The following is a 22,671-nucleotide window of genomic DNA, read 5'->3' on the forward strand; positions in this document are numbered from 1 at the left end:
GATCACAGACGTGTGTGTTTGTGAGTGTGTGTGTGTGTGTTAGGCCGGGGACATGTTTGCTGCAGGATATGAGTGCACTTTTCGTGCACAAACGCAATGGCAAGCGTCTTCTATATCAATTCTGAGCACGGGAGAGCACCAAACACAAGGTGCGCAGACATGTGCACTATTGACAGAACCGTGAGGGGCGATTTTCTGAACTTACAAGTTCAGAAAGCAAGCAGAAGTTTAACAAGCATGTCCCCGATCTAAGAGTGTGAGCGTGCAAAGCAGTCTTGAGATGTTTCTGTAATTTCAAACGTGTTTAACCTCTCAAAAATATTTGAATCCAGTCCATGAATTTTAATTAATGTAAGCAAACTAAGAATTAAAGTGAATCATTGTGTGTGTCATCAGTGTGTGTTTGTGTGTGTGTTTGTGTGTGTGTGTGTGTGTGTGTGTGTGTGTGTGTGTGTGTGTGTGTGTGTGTGTGTGTGTGTGTGTGTGTGTGTGTGTGTGTGTGTGCGTGTGCTTGTGCTTGTGCGGAGTGAAAGCTTACCTGTCTCTTGGCCAATGAGGAGGAGTCCTGGAGCATGTCCATGATGATGGGGAACAGCTCATCCATCCACTTCCTCATCTCCAGGCCGCTCACCTGGGCAAACACAACACACCAAACCACAAGCCTGGATCACACATCACACATGCTGAGGCTCTGAGCTGCAGGGACTAGCCTGGAAGCAACCTGCATCGGCAGAGATATTGTGCTCTTGCACCTTCCCAAATCCTTTGTCTTAATCGCTGAGAATTCCACATTTATCCAAACGTACAAAACCTGAACTTGAACTTACACCATCACACATCTTTGGTATTAGTCCTAATCTGCGGGCTCTCCAAATCATCCAGCCTTGCCTAATTTGTCATCCCTTAGGGTGTTCATGGTTATGAAAGGCTTCCATTGTTGCCAAAGAGAAAAGAGTGCCAGTTTGTATTTGTATTTGTATACACTGCAGATCAATTTGTACCCATCCCTAAGCTGTTAATTACAGGCAAGTGTGAATGTTGCTGCAGCCCAGTGTGCATTGTACCATGAAATTGTCCTCTAACTGTACACAGGAAAATCATACCCAAAATATTGCTTTTAATTCATATCTGCATCGACATGTTTTATGACATCTGTGCTGCTCAGTAAGGATCTCAAAAGCTCCTCAATTACCTGGCCTTGCACTTCTCTCAATGCCAGCAAGCTGCTCTTTGTTAAAATAACCTGCTATTTGTTCACTCTTTCAACAGCCAAAGAACACATAATTTCTCATAAGTCTTTACCTAAGCACTGGAATTAATGTGAAGTGTAGGGTCTTTCGATTCAATTCAACAGACACAAAAACTAACAGCGTGTGTCATTGTGGAGTCCACCTTTAATTCATATTTCTGATCATGGTGCATGCTTCTTAGCTGAACTCTTGACTCCGAGAAGACTGCACAGGAATTCCAAATTGTCTGTGCCTTGGCTGTTGAATGCACACATAGGGTCCATTTCAAAACAGTACCTCCCGTCCTCTCCTTTCGCTTGTGACCTTGTGCTTCACTGACACCACACCTCCATAAAGAAAACGATTAAGTTTCCCCGCTGTCAGCCTAGGCAATGCGACTTAGGGGTTCTTCTTCCCCTTTCAACATCCCAATTGTGAATGAGAATATCACCTTTGAATTGTGCTTCTGCGAGATATTGAATACAATTTGAATGTGCTTTTGCGAGATAAAACTTGAACCATGACGTCTTGCCTCGCATTATGAGGCCACAAGCAAAAGGAAAGAATGGTAGGCGCTATATTGAGTTGGGGCCACAGCAAATGACAATACCCTTGGTCCTTGAACCTCGACGTTCCATAAGTATGGCTCACTGTCCCTGAACGAGTGAATGCATCCACCTCCCTGATCCTGATCCTGTTCCTCGTCCTCCTCCTCCACCTCCCTGCTCCTCCTGTTTCTCCTGCTCCACCTCCTGCTCTGCGTCCTCAGCTCTACCTGACTGTGGTCTGGCTCATCTTGGAGGAGGCCCTCTACCCGGGCGTCTCCTCTACTGCCTCTCCGCTGCACTGCCGGCCTGCCTCTAACACTCATCTCCTGCCTCCTGGCTGCCGCTGGGCCGATGTTCACCTGCAGGAGAGCAATGCTGGTGTGGTGACACACTTCTCCTTTTGGAGAGGTCAGCTGATGAAGACAGTCAGTTTGAAAGAATCTGCATGTCAGCACTTGAGATGATTTAACAAACAAAGCCATTCAATGGACACACACACACACACACACACACACACACACACACACACACACACACACACACACACACACACACACACACACACACACACACAAAGACACATTCAGGTAAGAGCTACACTGTTGGCCCTGTGAGGGTCACGTCACGTCACGAATGACGGTGACCTTACCTGTGCCAGCTCCCCAATGGTAGCCAGCACGCTGATGACCACTCCAGGGTTGGGGTCAGGATCCTTCAGCTTCAAGATGAGAGCCTGAAAGGACATCAAAAAAAATAGAATAAATCCTACATGCAATATCAACATAACCTGCTCATACCGTTACAATCAATTTCATTAGGCTTCTGTAGGACAGGAAATGAGTGGGAAAGAGAGATGGGGGAGGATCAGAAAATGGCCCCAGGTCAGGAATCGAACCCAGAGTCCCCTGTTTAGCAGTGCAGCGCCGTGGCAGGGCCATGAATATCATCAATACGTTTGTCGGAATGCAATGGCGGTTAAACTTTATGTTAATCAAACAATCCAAAAATGAAAAAAAAAAAAAAATAAAATAAATAAATGCAATAATTATATTATATTATAAAAGTCAATCAAAAAATCCAAAGAATTATATTATCAAAGAAATGGATATGGTCAAATCAACTTCTTCAGATGTCTTGGCAGTCAATGAACATGTGTGTCCTTCATGCGTGTGTGTGAATACCTTGAGGATGGGCTCCATGTAGGGCCGTATGAGGCGGGGGGCGTTGGACACCAGGTGGCCCAGCATGCGGGCACTCTGCTCCTTGTTCCGCCCCACTCCACTGTGCTCCAGCTCCGTCAGGATCTAAACAGTCAGAAAGGGCAGACACAATGTCATTATGCTGTCGGGGAGCAAGCTTGCAGCATACCTGTCAACCCAACCGTTTTTCCGAGGAAATGTATTTCCCGCTGTCTTCCCGTTTGATATTTTGAAAACGTTGGCCCAGACCTAATGTAATTATGCTATTGGGGGGCAAGCTTGCAGTATTGACCTTCATATTTTGAAATAGGACACATGCAGTAAATTGTACTGTCCATCTCAGTTTTTATATGCACCAAAGTCTTTGGAATCATGTTTAATCATCATCAGTCACAATTATTTCTCACTGCATTTGATAATTTATGTCACTCAATCAAAAAGTGATGTCGTTGTAGGGTGTGAACTAATTTAAGGCTGACAACTCTACTGGAACACCCGACAAATTAATTATATCATAGATCTCAGACAGTGTTCTATAAAGTATAAGTACTCCTTATATAACACTAGTGGTATGAGATCGCATGGTAATATAGTTGTAATAGCACACAACTAGTGTTGTAATTACATCTGTAAGAAGAGTATTTCTACTTCTACTTATTACATCTCTGCTCTCAGGGGTCGTTTAACTACATTAGGGAGGTGACCGGTGCCATCTGTTGGTGAATAGCATGTCAATGAGTGCGTATACATGCAGTTCAGTATCCCGAATATGATCGGGATATTAAGTATCCCGAATTTGCGTTTGCGCATATAAACACTTCAGTATCCCGAATAAGCCCTTATTCGGGATACTGAGAAATCGGGATATGCTAGGTGGAGTTTTCCGAAAGAAGCCGGGATACTGACGCATGTATACACCTTATCCCGAATACAGGGGCTTCCCATGGAACGCTGTTGCTGGTATCCAGGCTACACGCATTTGAAGAGAATTCTATAACGGCCAAGAATGTAGACTGGGATATCACGTTCTGTGCGCATATAAACACCTTATCCCGAATATGATCATAACCGGGATAAGCCTCATATTCGGGATACTGAACTGCATGTAAACGCACTCATTGCAGGCAGTCTTGCAACCACCTTGTTGCCCCCTAGACTGAACTAAACAAGGGGTGCTTGAAAGAGAATCTTGCCCAGGAAGGGCATAAAAAAGGTGGACGTGACTAGTTCTGGTGAGTGTATATAATTCCAGGTAGTCTAACAACATACTTTGCCACTTTATAGACCACACTAGACTAGACTCCAATAGACCAGGGCACCTGGATGAACCACATGTAACAATAAGCTCTTAATAGACCTGCAGTGAGGGGTGTAGCACTAGGAGGTGACTGGGGCCATCTTCTGGTGAAGGTATGCAAGTGCTCTCACAACCAACTTGCTGTCATCTATCTACACCAACACACGAGACTGCATGAGACACCTGAATGAGCATCTTGCACGGGAAGGGCATAACGAAGGTCGAGGTGACTAACACCATCTGCTGGTGAATAGATGAAATTGCAGACAGCAAAATCTTACTGCCTACCTCACCAGACAGACCTAATAGGACAGGTGAATGAGCATCCTGAACAGAAAGGGCATGACAAAGGAGGAGGTGACTAGCACCATCTGCTGGCGGACTTATGCAATTGCCACTTAGTGGACCTCACTACACCAGACATGGATGGACTGTAGTAAGGGCACCTGAATGAGCATCTTGCGCAGGAAGGGCATGACGAAGGCGGGGTTCATGCTGCTGAGGCGGCCGATGGTGCAGATGGCCAGCTCGCGGATCTCAAACACCTCGTCGTTCAGGGCCACGAAGAGCGCCTGCAGGTTCTCCGCCTGCGCCAGGTGGGCATCGAAGCGCTCGTCCAGAGACGCTAGCACGCAGTAGCGGATGTCAGGGTCTGGGATAGGGGAACAGGTGGAGGGAGGACAGTGAGAGAGAGAGAGAGAGAGAGAGAGAGAGAGAGAGAGAGAGAGAGAGAGAGAGAGAGAGAGAGAGAGAGAGAGAGAGAGAGAGAGAGGAAGAAAAAAGGAGAATGAGGGATATAGAAAGATTAATACAGAGAGAGAGAGAGAGAGAGAGTGGGAGTGAGAGAGAGAGACAAAGAGAAATAGACAGAAACAGAGAAGAAAAAATGAGAAAGAGGGATATAAGGAGAGAGAGAGAGAGAGAGAGAGAGAGAGAGAGAGGAGAGGAGAGGAGAGAAGAGGAGAGAGAGAGAGAGAGAGAGAGAGAGAGAGAGAGAGAGAGAGAGAGAAAGAGAGAGAGACACAGTTGAGTACCAAGTGTGTTGTGTAAATCCTGCTAATGTGTATGTAAACACAGGCTGTCCCCTCTCAGCAAAACAGGTTTGCCACCATGCATGTGTGCACGGGTTCAGTCAGCAGAATCCTCAAAGTATGAGAGGTCAGGTTGGGCCAATGGTCAATTCAAGCTTCCAAACATGCTGCAGTTAGCACAGGACATGTAGAAAGGGGTAGAATGTCCCATCCAGACAGGACAGGAAGTCAATTGAAGTCTTGTCAAGGAGGACCAAACTTATGCAACAATGGACCTGTCATGATGTCACATGCACACGTCAATGAGACTTTGAGCTATATCTGCTCGCTTGTTCTGCCACCCCGCCTCCTACAATGTCATCATGACCCCAAAACCATCCATACAACACATAATCAACTCCATCCATCAATCCATCCATCCACCCACACACACACACACACACACACACACACACACACACACACACACACCAACACAACTACACAATAACAACACTCTTACACTCTGGGTAACCGACCTGAGTGAGTGATACACACACACACACTTGCACGCACGCACATGCACACGTACGCGTGCACTCACGCACATGTACGTACGCGCGCACGCACGCACACACACACACCAACACACACACACACCTCCCACTCCACTACCCTCCACTACCCACCCATGCCCTTCACCCATCCTCCCCATCTTCCGCGTCCCCCCTCAGTGGCCCCCACCTGGGTCAGTGATGCCGACCACCAGAAGCTTGCTGAGCACGTCGGCCACCACCTGCACGGCGGTCTGGCTGACCACGTGGCCGTGGCCGCTGATCAGGTGGATGGAGGGCGTCAGCAGGCGCGAGCAGGTGCGCGCCGCCTCCATGCGGATCTCCTTGTGCTCGCTGTTCAGGAAGTGGTCCGCGCAGTGACGCACAAACTGGGTCAGGGAATGTCCTGCAGGGAGGAGAGAAAGACAAGATGGGTGATGGAGGGAGAGAGAGAGAGAGATAGAAAGAGAAGGGGATGATGGAGGGATGATGGAGGGATGAAAGAACAGAGAGCGATGGAGAGAGAAGAGAGATGGAGAAACAGATCGAGATGAAGAGGAGAGAGAGAGATGGAGAAAGAGAGAGAGATAAAGAGAGAAAGGGATGATGGAGGGATGGAGAGGGGAAAGAGATAGACAGAGATATGGAGATGAGAGATGGAGAGGGGAGAGACAGACATATGGAGGGAGAGAGAGATAGAGAGAAGCAAAGAGAGACAGACAGAGAGAGAAGGAAATGGGCAAAGAGGATAGAAAAAGAAGACGAAAGATGGGCAGAGATGATGTGGTGGGGTGAGAAGTACAGAAACATGGGGTGGTGGAGGAGAAATCGTCAGCCATGACGGACAAGCATGGCGGGCAATTCCAAAAATAAACAGTCAAACGTCAAAAGGCAAAACTGTGACGCCTTCGTCTGGAATAATTTTGGCATTCATTTGCTTTCTTTAGTCATGACTTGTTTGGGACATGCTGGGATGGGGATAAAATTACCACACATACACATTTGCCCCCCATGAATGTGTGCTGAGGTGAGACGTCTGGAATATTTTTAGACGCTCGCCGCTTTCCTTGTTCACGACTGCTTGGGGACAAGTCAGCAGGTTGGAATTGCATAAGAAGGTTGACCTCAAAGAATGTGAGAAGAACATTAGTGGTGCACAAGAAAAAAGTTTGACGATTTCTTCTTAACCCTGAATAGATCATAAAAAAATGTTAAAAAGAGCCAGTTCTTTAACAGATCTTTGAAAGGAACGAGCCACTGTGATCCGGATCCCTTCAAAGAGCCATGAATCCCATCTCCAATATCCAATATCCAAACAGAATCACCTTCGAACTCGAAGCTGCCGAGGGTGCGCAGGGCCAGGGTGATGCTGCCCACGTCGCTGGCCTCGGGAATGTTGGTGAGGCTGGGGGAGGCCAGCTGGTGCGCCAGGCCCTTGGGCATGCCCGGGTGGCGCAGGGGCTTGTGCATCAGCACCAGCGACAGCATCTTCAGCAGCCCGTCCTGGATGTCCTTCTTCAGCTGCGGGATCTGCCGGCTCAGGTCATACAGCACCGCCGTCAGCGCCGGGCTAAGGAACAGAATATGTTCACACCTCATGACACTAGAAACTCAGAAATTGCTTGATAAATTAAATTCCTTACTGAGAATCTTTGACTGTGAAAGAAACATATATCTTCATTACTCTTATGTTTTGTGCTAGCCCAACAATTCAGTGAAAAACAATGGTGGTAAGCAATCCACTGATCATTTTGTGTGCCTTTAGTGCTCAAGTCAATATTTGCATCTTGCATACCGATCATATTACCCCATGTCGATATTGACTGATTGATTATTTATTGACACATCAGCTTCCCCTTAACAGGAGCACTGCGGCTATGGCTATGCATCAAATCAATGCAGAACTAAACATGGCTGTAGCTCGGTGTGTGAACTGGTGAATGTGAGGCATACAATGTGAAGCGCTTTGAGTGCTCGAAGGAGTGGAAAGGCGCTATACAAATGCAGTCCATTTACCATTTACTGCAAGTCTTACCTTAGTCCCACAGCCAGCATGGGCTCCAGCAGCTCCTTGATGTCCTGCTGGATGGAAGGGCCCATGGCTCTGGACAGCATGCTGATGCAGGTGAACACTGTGGCATCCACTTGCATGGTCTTTTGTCTCCTGTTGAATTCATAGGGGAAAAGTCTTAATACACATGGCTGTAAGACACTATCCTGTTATAAAGTAGTTGTTACCTGAATGACAATGACCAAGTCGTAATGTATTACCAAAGGCCCTGCACACTGTCGTTGTGGTGTAGTATTATGGTAGTAATGTTTTTCAGCGACTATTACAATGTCCCAGTGGCGGGACAGTGCGAAATGTAAACAAGCATTGGGGCATTTCAACGACACACAACCAGAAGAATGTGACAGGCCATATTACAAGTTCATTGCAACTTTTCATAAAGCCACATGAATTCCATCCAGGAAGATGAATTACTTTGGTCACATTCAGAGATAGAATACACAGCAGTAAAAAACGTTTGGTCTTCGAGGCCAAGATTACCCACCTCCACACAGAACTATGAGCATGTATACGTGTAGATACATGTATAGATGCAGACATATGGAAAGATGTTTTCACCAAATGTGCATTACTTGTGGGCAAAGTCCTTGGGGGGTAGAGCAGCTTTGATGATCTCAAGGATCTTGGTGAGGTAGGGCTGGATCTCCGTGCGAACGGCCACCACCAGCAGCCCCAGGGCCTGGAAGGCAGCCGTGCGCTCCCTCTCCTTCTTCAGGCAGCCCAGCAGGTGGCCCATGGTGTCCGACAGATACTGGTCTGTGTGACGGACACAACAAAAGACATGTGAGCACTCGAAAATACAAAAGAAAACGCTGCAGTAATTTCCCATCTTAACAGGTTAAACAGCACTTCTTTAATTAATTAATTGTATTAATTGTACTGGCCCACCATTGGCTAGAACCTCACTGAGCAGTCTGCAATCTCAATGACAGACAATGTCACTTTCAACCTGTAAAATTACTTGAGGGTTAAGGAGGTTTTTGTAGTAGTAGATGTCAGGGAAGTGCAGTCACAGCTAAAGGCATTATTCTATGGATGAAATGATTTTTTAGTGTCTTATCTAAGAAGCATATTCACTGCAGTACAGTAACTACCAACTACTAATTCACCTATGGCAGAGGAGGGGAACCTATGTCTCGAGGGCCGTTTGCGGCCCTTGAGGCCGTTTTATCCGGCCCCCGATATAATTTTAATGTTATTCAGCTTCACATGAAATATGACATATTTTGTAAAGGAATCTTAGAAAATGCATTTGCAATACAATTAAGTTATATTCAGGGAGCCTAGAGAAGGTGGTGTTTGTTTAAAAGGTGGCTGCCTTCAATATAGGCATAAAGTGAAGGGGAAAATCCTGGTTTGTGTTCATAGTACGGCCCTCAGACGACTTTTACGGCCCTCGGATGAATTTGAAGTGGCAGTTTGAATGAAAAAGGTTCCCCACCCCTGACCTATGGGCATTAGCAGTAGTTGTACCACCTGACGTCGGCACCTAAAAAAATGTCATTGACCCTTGAGATTGCATTCCCACTTGTGGATGTCGTATGTTACCGGTGAAAGTGTTTGGCTGGAAGGCAGCGAGGCGTGGCAGCAGGTTGAGAATGGTCATCTGGATGAGGGGGTTCTTACTGGTCCTGTACTTCAGCACCCAGCGACACACCTGCAAACAGAGTAGAGGAGCATCACTGACCAACCATCAGGGCTACACATTGTGTCTCGTTTGTCAGTATGAAAGCCTTTAGTTTACAAATGTATTTTGCCTTCCTCCAAATCAATGCCTCAGAGCCTAAAATCCACTGGCATACATCTGCTCATCCACCCGTCCAGCATCCCTCATCTGGTCAAACTTCCATCTGTTCCCTCCACTCTGACAATCATCTAAGTGTGATTACCTTCCCAAAGGCCAAGTGCAGTAACCACGCTAACTCTGAAGATGAGTAAAATACTATCTTTTGAAGTTGTCATACAACCCAGTCCAACATGTTTGTAGGCTCACATACCGAACTCATAATGGCTGACCCCCACCAGAAGTTGCCAGATGAATAGTTATCTTATTTGTACCATAATTGTGTCCTCTATTCGATCAAAAACAAATAATGTGCGAGTTTTCATTCAGTTGCCTTAAACAAACATTTGGTTTGTGTACGATAATTTCCTCCCAAAAACGATAATTTTGAGGTACGGTAGTTCACAGCATTTTCTATCTGGCAACACTGCCCCCACCCACCATCTCTGACCTCCGTCCATTGTTCCACCACCAAATATCCCTCACCTGGTCAAAGCGTTCCTCCATGAGCTCGCGGCAGTAGCGGCTCTCCACCAGGGTGTTCTTGGTGACGACGGGTGCGGCCCCGAAGCTGAGGAAGCCCTGCGGCGTGCTGTAGCCCAGCAGGCCCAGCAGCGCGTTGGACTGCTGCGGCTGCACCGACTGGAAGCTGGTGAAGGGCGTGATGTGGCGCGGCTTGGTGCCGAAGCCCATCAGCTCCTTGCAGTACTTGTCGTGCACCAGCTGCTGCTGCGTGATCTCCTCCATCTCCTCGCGCATCCGCTGTGTAGTGGTGGAAAGATAGTAGATGTAGTTCAGTGCTAGTTCAATATATATCAGACAGAAGTCAGGAAGCAAAAAAAAGACCCTGAACTGGTTGATTGAATTATTATGACAAGACAGGTACAGTAGATCAGGTACTCAAAAATGTCACCATGTGTTCCCATTTATACAGCAATGACAAAGCAGTATTTAATGTAGGTTAGCAGCAAACCTTGCGCAGCAAAGATTGTCTCAGGGAGAATAGCAATTAATTGTTCAAAAACAACTCGGAATGAATGGAAATGCTTTAATGGGAGACACCTGTACACCACAACAATTAGTCCCATGATCAAAATGACGTAAGGCTCTAAACAGCAATCCTATGGCAGCCATGCCCATTTCGGTGAGTAGGATACTAGGAGAATGAATGAACTTCAATGGGAAAGTCAAGCCACTTCGTTGCATTGGTGAGGCGTGCTACAACTACATGTAATCTTGGTCTATCGTATTGAACATGTTTGGTCTCACCTCTCCCTCCATGCTGCTGATGCGGACCAGCTCATTGAGGATGAGGAGGGCCCCGTGGACGCGGTCGTCCCTGTTCATCCCCTTCTCCTTGGCCAGGCTCTCATCAAAACCCTTCTCCGCCTCCTCAAACGTTTGCTGCAGAAGAGGAAAGGTAGACATTACATCAAAGGCTGAATAGGAAACAACTTTAAGATGTAGTAAGCCTGGCCCTGCCGTGGCCAACCGGTGGGCACTCGTCTGCCATGCGGCCGACCTGGGTTTGATTCCCGGCCCGGGTCATTTGCAGACCCCTCCCCGTCTCTCTCCCCATTCGCTTCCTGTCCACCTCTCAAACTGTCCTGTCAAATAACGTCGTAAAAGACCCTCCCCCCCCCCAGAAAAAAAAAGATGTAGTAAGCCTATTTTTGACTATTTTTGACATTCTATAAACATTACCGAAAGCGCTTGGATTTATGACAGCCGTGCGACAGAGAGGATTTAAATCCTGGATTTAAAGACAAAAATGTAATTCCTGTCTGGCCTATCTGAGAGATGCAGTAATGCATCCCAATGCCGTTTGGATGCCAGATTCCGACAAGGGGATAATGTCACATCTTCTTAGTAATAGTAGTGATAGTGTCACGCTATCCACTCCCTTTAACAACTAAGCCGTTTTCTGCAACAAAATATTTTGTCAGGCGTCCAAACAAATATTCTAGCATCCAGCAAACCACTTAAACAGCACTAATACCAAATATGAAAACAAATACAAAATAGTATCACAGTATGACCAGGGCAATAGTTTGGGTAATGGATCAGAATGTTTGGTAAAATTAGTATAGCAATGATGGGCATGCTCAACTATGAACATAGAAAGACTACTTTGGGTGCAGGTAAAAGGAACTGTCAACTTAATGTCGAGAAAGCCGCACTCACAAGCTCAGTCTCACTATTATGCAAATGCATTTCAGTTCCAAGCCATCATCAGTGCATTCAAGCATTAAGATGCAGTATGATTCACAACAAACAAACATTTCATTACATTACACTTAGCTGACGCTTTTATCCAAAGTCACTCACAATTATTTACAGGGTATTGGTTACAGTCCCTAGAGCAATGTGGGGTTAGGTGCTCAAGGGCACTTCAGCCATGGATGGAGATGTAGAAAGAGGTAAGATTGGGATTTGAACCTAACAACCCTCTGATCTGATCTGAAGTCCGCCTCCCTAACCACTAGGCCATGACTGCACTTGCCCTGTTCTTTGAGCTTTCAGCCCACCACACGTACCTTGTACCACTGCGGCTTCTGCATCTCTTTGGTCTCTCTCTGGGTGGTGAGGATGAGGCAGGCCCTGAGGGCGGACACGGCCCCCTCGCGGATGGCCTGTTTGGAGTCCCACACCGCATAGAAGATGTTGTCGAAGAAGGACTGCACCTGCTGGAAGAAGAAGGTGGGCGCGCTGACCGCCAGCTCCCTCAGCACCAGCACCTGCACAGGATGGACACAGGATGATGTAGACTTATAGCCACAAAGGATTTACATAAAGCACAAGCAACACATCTTATTGAGTTACGTGTAAGCATATAAACAAGGCTCAAAGAAATAATGATATTGACTGTTGACCTCCAATGCATGTCACCTCAGGTAACCAATAATGACTTTAAACCGTTAAGAAACAGTGTTAAACATTTTCTGTTACCAAAATGGCAATGGCCAAGTCATAGTGCATTACTAATTACCCTTGTTATGTCACAGTAGTGTAGTACTATGGTAGTTAACTTTTCAATGACTATTACAGCTTTCCACTGATGGAACGGCATGCATTATGACGGTAGAGATTATTGGAGATAAATCTGAATCTGAATATGACCAATTCAGGGCAGAAAGAACTCAACCATTCTGCCTGAAATCAGACATGGGACAGCAACTATTACAAAGGTGACGCTTACCGCTGCATGGCGCCTGCCCTCATTCCTATCCGCACCCAGCCACTCCAGAGCCCTTTTCACCTCGAACTCCACATACTCGGCAGTGAAGGTGTCCCCTGCCATGGACAAGTGGCCCATGGCTTTGGATGACATCTCCATGACCACCGGGTCGCTGGAGGGCAGCAAGTTGCGTAGGTAGTTTGCGAAGCGACTGATCCTGTTGGCATTGCCTCCTTCCACACCGATGAGGCTCACTTATGTCAAAAAGAGAGGCAGGGACATGGCAGGAAGTTAGGGGCTTGACGATGCATAACAAACACTGATGGAGCACATAACTGGTCAATGGGACTGAATGCCTTCCAGTCCATATCTTACCTATGGCAAGAATTCCACCTTTCTTCTCACTCACATCAGAGCTGGAGACCAGCTCAAATATATGGTGATTTAACTCATCATAGAAAGTGGTGGCTTCATCTTGGCTGAGCTGCAAAGAAACAGATACACTTGTCACAGTTAACCCATTTTTACTTTGGTGCATGATTTTGGCTTAACACTCAACAAGCATGAGAAGTAGGCCTACTGCTCTGGTCATCAGACAAGACATGATGAGTAATCATGAGTAAAGGCACCTACTTCTCTTAGCTCTGTTGTCACATAGTGAAGAAGGTCCTTTGCTGCTTTGGCGCGGGTGTCCTCGTTGCGACTCTTCAGGCCGCTCACGAACTGTTGCAGCACAGTCGCTGTGCCCGACATGATGGCAGCGGTGGTGCCGCGACCCGACGCGCAGCCTGCGGGGCGCACGCACACAAACAACATTCCATCGGAATGGGGACAGCGAAAGCCAGACAAACTCTAAAATCACAACTAGGCTACTTTTGAAGGACACGTTGATTATTTAATAGAGGCGTTATAAAGGGTGCATGCTCTTCATGCAATTCTCCTGATTTTCAATCATTCTGATCTAAAGTGAATCCATCCAACACAGAATTACAGAATAGTATGAGGTCAAGTTTTAGAATTGGTTTGAAGAAGGAATATGATGGAGAGCTTATGGCCGTGACATCCAGTAGCCTACAAAACAGACTGTAACACTGACCCTTCGTGTGCTATTTATCCTAACGCTTCTTCAGAAACTCTGCATGCATTCTTTATCTGTTTCCAGATGTGCATTTCACACAGTAAGACAAATATTACACCGGGTATACAGTAGTTAGCAACCCGATTCTGGTAACATACTAAGTTCCAGAGTGCATAAATACTGACTCCCAGAAGTGTCAACCAATACATCAACATGTCGTTTAGTTTACGAACAGTACTTCGGAGGAAGCCGCAATGCTTTTATTTTCATAGTGTGCACGAAATTCTGCAATACAAATTATCCATGTGTCCTGCTAAGCAGTTAGCTACTCATGCAGCTACTAGCAATGCTAAGCCAGTAATTCACCGAGTGGGGTCAATGGAAGGTTTTATTTATTTCATGGTAATTTGAAACATATTTATTCAATACAGCATCCATATGCACTCTCTGAGAAAAGAACAAAGAAATGTATCTTACGGTATCTCTTTATTTAGTTAGCTACAAAACGGCTGGAAAAGGTTCGCTCAGCTGCAAAAAGAAGAAGTCATATCCCACAGAGGTGGAGCAGGAAGTTTACAATTGGACAAGAGTATGGCTATCCAATGGAGAAACAGAGACGCTTGATTGACATCTTCCTTGTCCACTCGTGCCAACTGTTACCCGGAAAAACAAAAAAGGACCACCATGTGTTTCAGCGAAAATAAATGAATTTGTACTGCAGCGTAGAACTAGCGCCTTCAAACGGTATGATGCTGATATTTTGACATTTTGGAGGGCAGTGACAAAGACAGGTGCCCAGGCACCGTAAAATCTCTCCTCTGAAACACTTTGAGTTCAGAGAAAGCAAAAAGGCTATATTTGTAAATATAATTGCCTACTGCCAACAACAACAACAACAACAATAATAATAATAATAATAATAACACAGATAATAATAGGATAATAATAATAATAATAATAATAATAATAATAATAATGATGATGATAGTAATAACAATAACAATAATAAATAGCCTACATAGGCTATTTTAATTTAGATTCTGGCCTAAGAAAGAAAGAAAGAAAGAAAGAAAGAAAGAAAGAATGAATGAATGAATGAATGAATGAATGAATGAATGAATGAATGTTGGATAGGCCTAGTGTGTAGGCTATATATAGAGCTATACTCCCAATTCATAAATGGCCTACAAAGCTGATGAAAGAACAAACGGAACAAAAGAAGCCTTCTCCCACCAGGGCCAAGGATCAGTTGCCTGATTATCATAGACTTGCAATCGAGATTCGATCTGAGTCTGAGCCGCCGAAGGTGTTGCGTCACTAGGAGGGCGCAGACTGGCTAAAGGATCAGTAGGGTAGACTGAGTACAGTTGAGTACAGGGTACAGTTGAGACAAACCAAATATCTCTGGGTAACAACGCAACTCTGATCTAATTTTTGCTGTGGACATGGGCTATTACTTGCCTGGTTAACACCAGACCTAATCACAAGTGAGATTAGGTCTGGGGAGTTGCCTATTGTAAATTCTGTATGGGGCCGGAATACTTGGCTATTATGACACACTGCCCTGCTCTCTGATTGGGCAGAGAAACTGTTAAGGTCGGAATGCTTGGCCATTATGACACAGATCCCATGATCTTGTACGTTATGAGTCATCCTCGCCATACTGTCTTTCAGATCGAAACGATTGTGTAGAACTAAAGGCAGTATGGGAGTTCCCAGGCTAGGCTATTACCTCCCATTGATTAGAATGGTGTCTCAACTGTACTCTACTATGTCTCAACTGTAGGCCTACCCCACCGATTTTTAGCTAGGGTACAGTTTGGACAAAAGTGCACCTTTTTTGTTTGATTAATTACATAAACATTAAACATCCCAGAGATATAATTCATTGATTATATATTTGCCAACATCCTGAAAATATGTTCTGTCCAAAACAACTTTCTTTTTAGGACCTTTTAATAGTCTAATTTCTGCGTGGAAGGGGACAAAAATAAAAGTGTACCCAACTGTACTCAGTCTACCCTAGCCTAGATCAAAATGGAAAACCCAACGCTGTCATTTACCACAAAAAAAGCCTTTTTACAGTAGGCAAGGAAAAAGGCAATACTATGCAAATGTTTAATATGACATGACACAAATCAGTGAAGGATTTGACACTGCACATGTAACACTGTGACATCCTCTTAGTTAGGCCTTTCTAGCATTGATAAAGATTTATATTAAAACAACTAAAACACATTTGTGTTAGAAGGGAAATAAAATGTCGACAGCACTCTCACCTGGCCTATGAGGCAGAAGATGTCAGCTCAGTGAGGCGTGCCCTTCCACGCTGGTGCACTTCAGCAGTGTAATGGAATCGATTGTTAAGCTCTCAGCCAGAATGATGTCCTTAGAGATGAGCCTTCACTCCTGTATGCCTCAGCTGTTGCATCAGGCCTCATGCAGACCAGCTAGTTCAGTGGACCTGCTCTCAAGCACAGCTCCAACTCGCTCTCTTTCTCTCTCTCTCTCTCTCTCTCTCTCTCTCTCTCTCTCTCTCTCTCTCTCTCTCTCTCTCTGAAGGCTTTATACCAGGGATACTCAAATAAAAGTCCCCGAGGGCCAGTTTTTCCAAATTTCAAATTCCTCCGCTCCTTTTGGATGTTATTGATCAATCAATGTTAATTCCTCCCCTCCTTTTGGATGTTATTGATCACAATCAATGTGTTTGTTTGAAATGTAAACAAACGCCTGCCCCCATTACAATGACCAGGATCTCGGATAAGACTGAAGAAAAAAAAAATCATGTAGCCTACTGAAAAGTCCAGGGTAGTGTGAGCATTACAACTGAATGTCGAAATTGGCAGAAGCTATCCTTTAAATAATGAAGAAACAACTTTTCAGAACTATTCGAGGGCCAGAGATAGATGCCTCTCGCGCCACAAAAGGCCCCCGGGACGCTATTTGAGTATGAGGGCTTAACAGTGGTGTAGTCTACGTAGAACGCAGGTATACGGAGTATACCCACTTCTAAATTTTAGGGGCTTCAGTATACCCACTTAAAATTGATTGATCCATTATTTTGAATGGCATAAATATATACAGTATACCCACTTCTAAAAATGCTCGAATATGCAGTATACCCACTTCAGAAAAGTAGACTACACCGCTGGGGCTTAAAGGACAAGTTTGGTCAATTTCAACATGCAGTTGTAATGTTCACACTACCCTGGACTTGTCAGTACCCAAGGTTTTTTTTCTTCTTTTTCAGCCTTTTCCGAGATCCTGGTCATTGTAATGGGGGCAGCTATTAATTTACATTTCATTTTTTTTTAAAAAATGTATTCCCAAAAATATCCAAAAGGTTATGCAACATCACTAGACAACTAGCAAACAGAGGTATATTTGGAGTAGGCCTATGTTAATTAAAAAAAAAATGTAAACAAACGCTGCCCCCATTAGAATAACTCATATCTCGGAAGGGGCTTAGCCGAAAAATGTGGCATCACTGGGTACTGACAAGTCAAGGATAGCGTGAGCAATATAACAGCATAATTGACTGAACTGGTCCTTTATACTTTCAAATGCAGTATTGACCAAATTTTATTTTATTGATGGGATTATTCTGCACAACATTGCAAGTGGGCTTCAATCAACCAAGCCATTTGAGAGGAATCTCTGGTTAGGCTTTGTAGAAAATTATCTCATTAGCAAAAAATAAAATAATACATTTTGTAAATAATGTATTTATTTCCTTTTTTGTTTGCTCATAGACAAGTCTACCGCCATGTAGCCTTTGACGAAGTGTGGCAAATGGGTTCAAGTCCCCGCAGCTGTGGGTTCAGGTCCCCATCAACTTTGTGAATCTTTGCCCTGCCATGGCTCACACGGTAGGGCACTGCACTGCTATGCGGGGGCTCCAAGTTTTAATCTGGGACGATGTAATTTTCCGATCCTCTCTCATCTCTCTCTCCCACTCACTTCCTGCCACCATCTCACATTGCCCTGTCCAATAAAACCCCCTAAAATATATTTTTATTTTTACAAAACTTTGTGAATCTCACAGTAGGCTGTATACGCCTAAAAAGATCAAATCAATATCTCAGATCTCTGTCTAGCTACTGTATGTGCTGCTCTAATTTGTGGTGTTTGACTGTAGGGCTGCACAATATTAGAAAAATATGCGACACATGATATCATGATTGTAAACCGCAATATCGATATTACTCGCGATATTTAATATAAACATATATTTTCCCCTCTCTACTTGTCATTCTACACTTTATCATGCATAAAACAACTGAGAGCAATGTGTTATTTCCAACATTATTTTTTATGAGGAAAAAGCATGGCTAATATACAGCACCAACTTAAAATGGCAATGTTTTTAATACATTTTTTAACCTTTTCACCAAATTTGCTGATATTAAAAATTAAAAACTTTTTGCGATACATGCACAACTTTTGCAATACCTGTATCGCAAGCCGTGATATCACGATATCCATACATTTTCGATATATCGTGCAGCCCTATTTGACAGTGATGGAGGTCGTAATACTCATTTGAAAAGGTAGGCCTAATATTGCTGAACATGCATTTGAGACATAATGTTAGGTCCTCTTAAAAAAGTCAAAGAAGTCAAAGAATGTCAAAGTTTATTCACTCTAACACACTTTGAAAACAACAATTCACAACAACATTCAATACCATAATACCACAACAACTCATCAGAAAACTGGATAAACTAGGTTTCAGCACCTCCCTCTGCAACTGGCTGCTGGACTTCCTGATGCAGAGACCACAAGCAGTACGGGTAGGGAATAACACCTCAAGCACCCTGACCCTGAGCACGGGGTTCCGCAAGGTTGTGTTCTCAGCCCCCTGCTGTTCACGCTGCTGACACATGACTGCACAACGACCCACAGCACTAACCATCTAGTGAAGTTTGCGGATGATACAACACTGGTGGGCCTCATCACTAAGGGCGATGAGACCCACTACAGAGAAGAAGTAGACCTGCTGGCCAGATGGTGCAAAGACAACAACCTCCTGCTGAATGTCAACAAGACCAAGGAGATTGTTGTCAACTTTCAGAGGGTCCAAAAACAACTGCCACCACTGACCATCGACGGTGATGCTGTGGAGAGAGTGAGCAGCACCAAGTTCCTTGGAGTGCACATCAGCGACGACCTCTCTTGGACCACCAACACTACATCACTGGCGAAGAAGGCCCATCAGCGTCTCTACTTCTTGCGCAAACTAAAGAAGGCAAGTGCTACACCCTCCATCATGACAACATTCTACAGAGGAACCATAGAGAGCGTCGTGTCCAGCTGCATCACAGTGTGGGGAGGAAGCTGCACGGAGAAAAACAGGAAGACACTCCAGCGTGTTGTGAACACAGCGAAGAAGATCATTGGAGTACCACCCCCCTCCCTGCAGGACATTTACACCGCACGCCTCACCCGAAAAGCACTGATGATCATCAAAGACACAAGCCACCCTGCACACAAACTGTTCAGCCTCCTGCCCTCTGGAAAGAGGTACAGGCGCCTCCGTTCCCGTACCACCAGGCTTGCAAGCAGCACGATGCATCAAGCAATCAAGATACTGAACACTCAACCCACTCTCCCTTCACTGTCAGCCTCTAGCCAGCCAGGCCACTGACAACGCTCCCCCCCCTCATCCCCACCACCATATCTGCGACTGAACATTCCACCTGCACTACTACATCTGTGACTGAACTTTCAACCTGCACTAACTCAAAACATACACATGCACACACACACACACACACACACACACACACACACACACACACACACACACACACACACACACACACACACACACACACACACACACACACACACAAACAAGCACACTGCACTTTCTGCACTAAACCCAAACATACACACACTGACACACAACTCATACTCACACACATACACACACACACACACACACATACACAGGTACACACACACAGACGCACACCGCACTTTCTACCTGCACTAAACACACACACACACACACACACACACACACACACACACACACACACACACACACACACACACACACACACACACACACACACACACACACACAAAACACATACAAACACACACACACACACATACTGCTGCTGGTGTATTTAATAAAAACCTTTTTTAATTATTTATTTCTTCAAATGCTACTATTACTATGTCAGAACGCTATAAAGGACTTTTAGAAAAAGCACAACAAAATACCTCCTCTTAATGTATGTTCTCTACAAGTCTTCTGTTGTCCAGTCTTGCACTTTAAATGTCTGTATGAGCAATGTCTACGTCCATACTGTCTATGTCCATGTATGAGTACTGTCTATGTCTATACTGTCTATGTCCTTACCTAGATTAGTCTATGTCTGCATGGAAAAGCAAGAAATGCAATTTCAAATTCTTTGTATGACCAGTGCATGTAAAGAAATTGACAATAAACTTGACTTGACTTGACAAAGGCAGCTTACCAAAGTGCTGACGAGTAGGCCTGCTTGAATAAAACAGACTTGAGGACTACCACATCACAAAGGTAAACAAAAACATGCAAGGTAAAGGAAAAACTTAAGATCTTACAAAGTTAAAAGCCTGGGCATATAAATGGGTTTTAAGATCAGCCAAGGAAGGAGACAGGTGGATATGAAGAGGAAGCTCATTCCACGCTCTGGGGCCACTGAGTGCAAAGGCCTGGTCCCCCTACTTTTTAGTCTGGAGGGGGGCACCACTGATTATCATCGATTTACAAATCTCTTCGAGACTTGGTCTGACCAAGAGCATAACAATTAACATTTCCTAAACGGCATGGTTGAGCCGCCTCCCTTGGTTTGCTACTGGTTGTTTGCTTCCCGACATGGTGGGGATTCCCGATTGCTCCAGAGCTCAGAAACGATATTTGTATTGCTTGTGGCCTTCAGCAACGCTGTTGTGTCACTAGGAGGATGCAGCCTGTCTAGGGCACCACTAGACGTAGTTGGTCGACTGACCTGAGAAAAAAAGATTCATGTGGATATTTCTGCAAGTGAGGAGTGAAAAGACATTGAAGCATTAGGTGTTCGGCAGCCTGGATTGGACATTGTTGGTATGATAATTTCCCTCTGTGCAGTTTGTTGACAACCCACTAGAGGACAGTGTAGTACAATGAGTGGTGTGATTCTTTCAACAGCGCCCAAATAAATTCTACAACAGCTGATTGGGTAAAAATGTGTGCACATGTGTAATATTGATTAGTTACATAAAAATAAATCACACACATGTCTGTTTTGAACAGCTGGCAAAGCAAAGCAGGAAATTATAGTATATAAGGGTCCTTGGAGGGAGAGCAGGTGGACACATTATAGAGTGTGTCCCCTTTCATGAAGGAGACACATAAAGGTCTTTGACGATATTTGAAGATATCAAGTAGAGATCAGGCTCTAAAATAACATACATGCAGTTATAACATTGTCAAATATTAAAGCAAATAAACTCTCAAACAAGAGTTTATTACTTGTTATAACAGCACATAATGCGTTATTAAGACACAAAGACAAAACAATGATATTTTCTGTTCTTACATCAATCCCTTAATTCCTGCTAAAATATGACAATTGTGTAACTGTGTGGCTTCACAGGGGGAGTTATCACTGACGAACTTTGACAGTAAGCGACTGGAGAAGATTACTGCAAAAGGGGATTTGCATCTCTCCCGCAATCAGGTGCAGCACTTCCTTAGTCAGTACTTACGGAGCGACTACAGGCCATTAACTTGCCCACTGCTTACTGGCCACACACCTGTCATTCACATGGTGCGTTTGCCTGAATCTGACTTAGCATTAACCTGCTGACATATGGAATTGTAGTGCTGACGTGTAACCAATCCATACCTACTACATTATATAATAAATGCATTTACCTTGTGAATAATGCATTTGTATTAAAAATAGATGTCTTGAGCGTATTGCTTAAGCATGCCGTTATCTGATGGCTGTGAATCAAGACAGAACAGAGAAGGGTGGTGATGATGAATACTATTGGCTACTGTTTTAATTTACATGAACACCAGGTCTAAACCCACGCTATACATATGTGTGTGTGTGTGTGTGTGTGTGTGTGTGTGTATGTGCTTGCGTGCGTGTGTGTGTGTGTGTGTGTGTGTGTGTGTGTGTGTGTGTGTGTGTGTGTGTGTGTGTGTGTGTGTGTGTGTGTGTGTGTGTGTGTGTGTGTGTGTGTGTGTGCGCATGTTTGTTCAAATGGCATCTGTTCTGTGGTGGGCTTACAAACAGCTTTACCACCACAGCGGAGGTAGCTCCCACCATTAATACAATAGTTGCAAAGATGCATATGTGCATGCGTGATGCGTACATGGGTGCGTGTGGAAAATGCCTTAAAGGGTAACACCAGGGAGAAGTTTAAAACATGTGACAGACCCTAGCCTGCAGAACCCCGCCCCCCTCCAAACCCATGTGGCAGGCGACCACTTCCCCCATCCACCCCCCCCCCCCCCCCCCCCCCCCCGCGCCCCTGACCTGCCCCCAGCCCCAACAGTCTGTCTCCCCGTCTGTCTGTCACCCCCACCTTGTCCATCATTAACACCTCCCCACCCCACCCCTCCACTCCCCACTCTGCATCGTTCTGCCTGTCCATTATGAAAGAGGGGATCTGCTGATGGAGTGGTGTCTGTCTTGGCCATGCGGAGGAGCTGAGCATGTGGTTGGGCGCACAGAA

The 22,671-nt window shown here is 45.0% G+C and overlaps 1 protein-coding gene across 2 annotated transcripts in view; it reads right to left on the reverse strand.

Annotated features, from left to right (window-relative positions):
- mtor (mechanistic target of rapamycin kinase) overlaps positions 1-14,510 on the reverse strand; it is a 167,099-nt gene extending 152,589 nt beyond the window's left edge. For both annotated transcript variants that reach the window (XM_063208916.1, XM_063208915.1), the window contains exons 1-16: positions 14,425-14,510; positions 13,503-13,657; positions 13,245-13,353; positions 12,891-13,123; positions 12,229-12,429; positions 10,961-11,095; positions 10,178-10,453; positions 9,457-9,565; positions 8,481-8,664; positions 7,873-8,001; positions 7,163-7,407; positions 6,028-6,243; positions 4,720-4,925; positions 2,959-3,081; positions 2,427-2,510; positions 539-631 (exon numbers count right to left, since the gene is read on the reverse strand). In XM_063208916.1, the coding sequence (XP_063064986.1) occupies positions 539-631; positions 2,427-2,510; positions 2,959-3,081; positions 4,720-4,925; positions 6,028-6,243; positions 7,163-7,407; positions 7,873-8,001; positions 8,481-8,664; positions 9,457-9,565; positions 10,178-10,453; positions 10,961-11,095; positions 12,229-12,429; positions 12,891-13,123; positions 13,245-13,353; positions 13,503-13,622 (2,463 nt within the window). In that variant the 5' untranslated portion in view covers positions 13,623-13,657; positions 14,425-14,510. The remainder of the gene's footprint in view (positions 1-538; positions 632-2,426; positions 2,511-2,958; positions 3,082-4,719; positions 4,926-6,027; positions 6,244-7,162; positions 7,408-7,872; positions 8,002-8,480; positions 8,665-9,456; positions 9,566-10,177; positions 10,454-10,960; positions 11,096-12,228; positions 12,430-12,890; positions 13,124-13,244; positions 13,354-13,502; positions 13,658-14,424) is intronic.
- Positions 14,511-22,671: the final 8,161 nt, after the last annotated feature.

The sequence above is a fragment of the Engraulis encrasicolus genome, chromosome 10 (assembly GCF_034702125.1).
Source record: "Engraulis encrasicolus isolate BLACKSEA-1 chromosome 10, IST_EnEncr_1.0, whole genome shotgun sequence".
Lineage (NCBI taxonomy): Eukaryota > Metazoa > Chordata > Actinopteri > Clupeiformes > Engraulidae > Engraulis > Engraulis encrasicolus.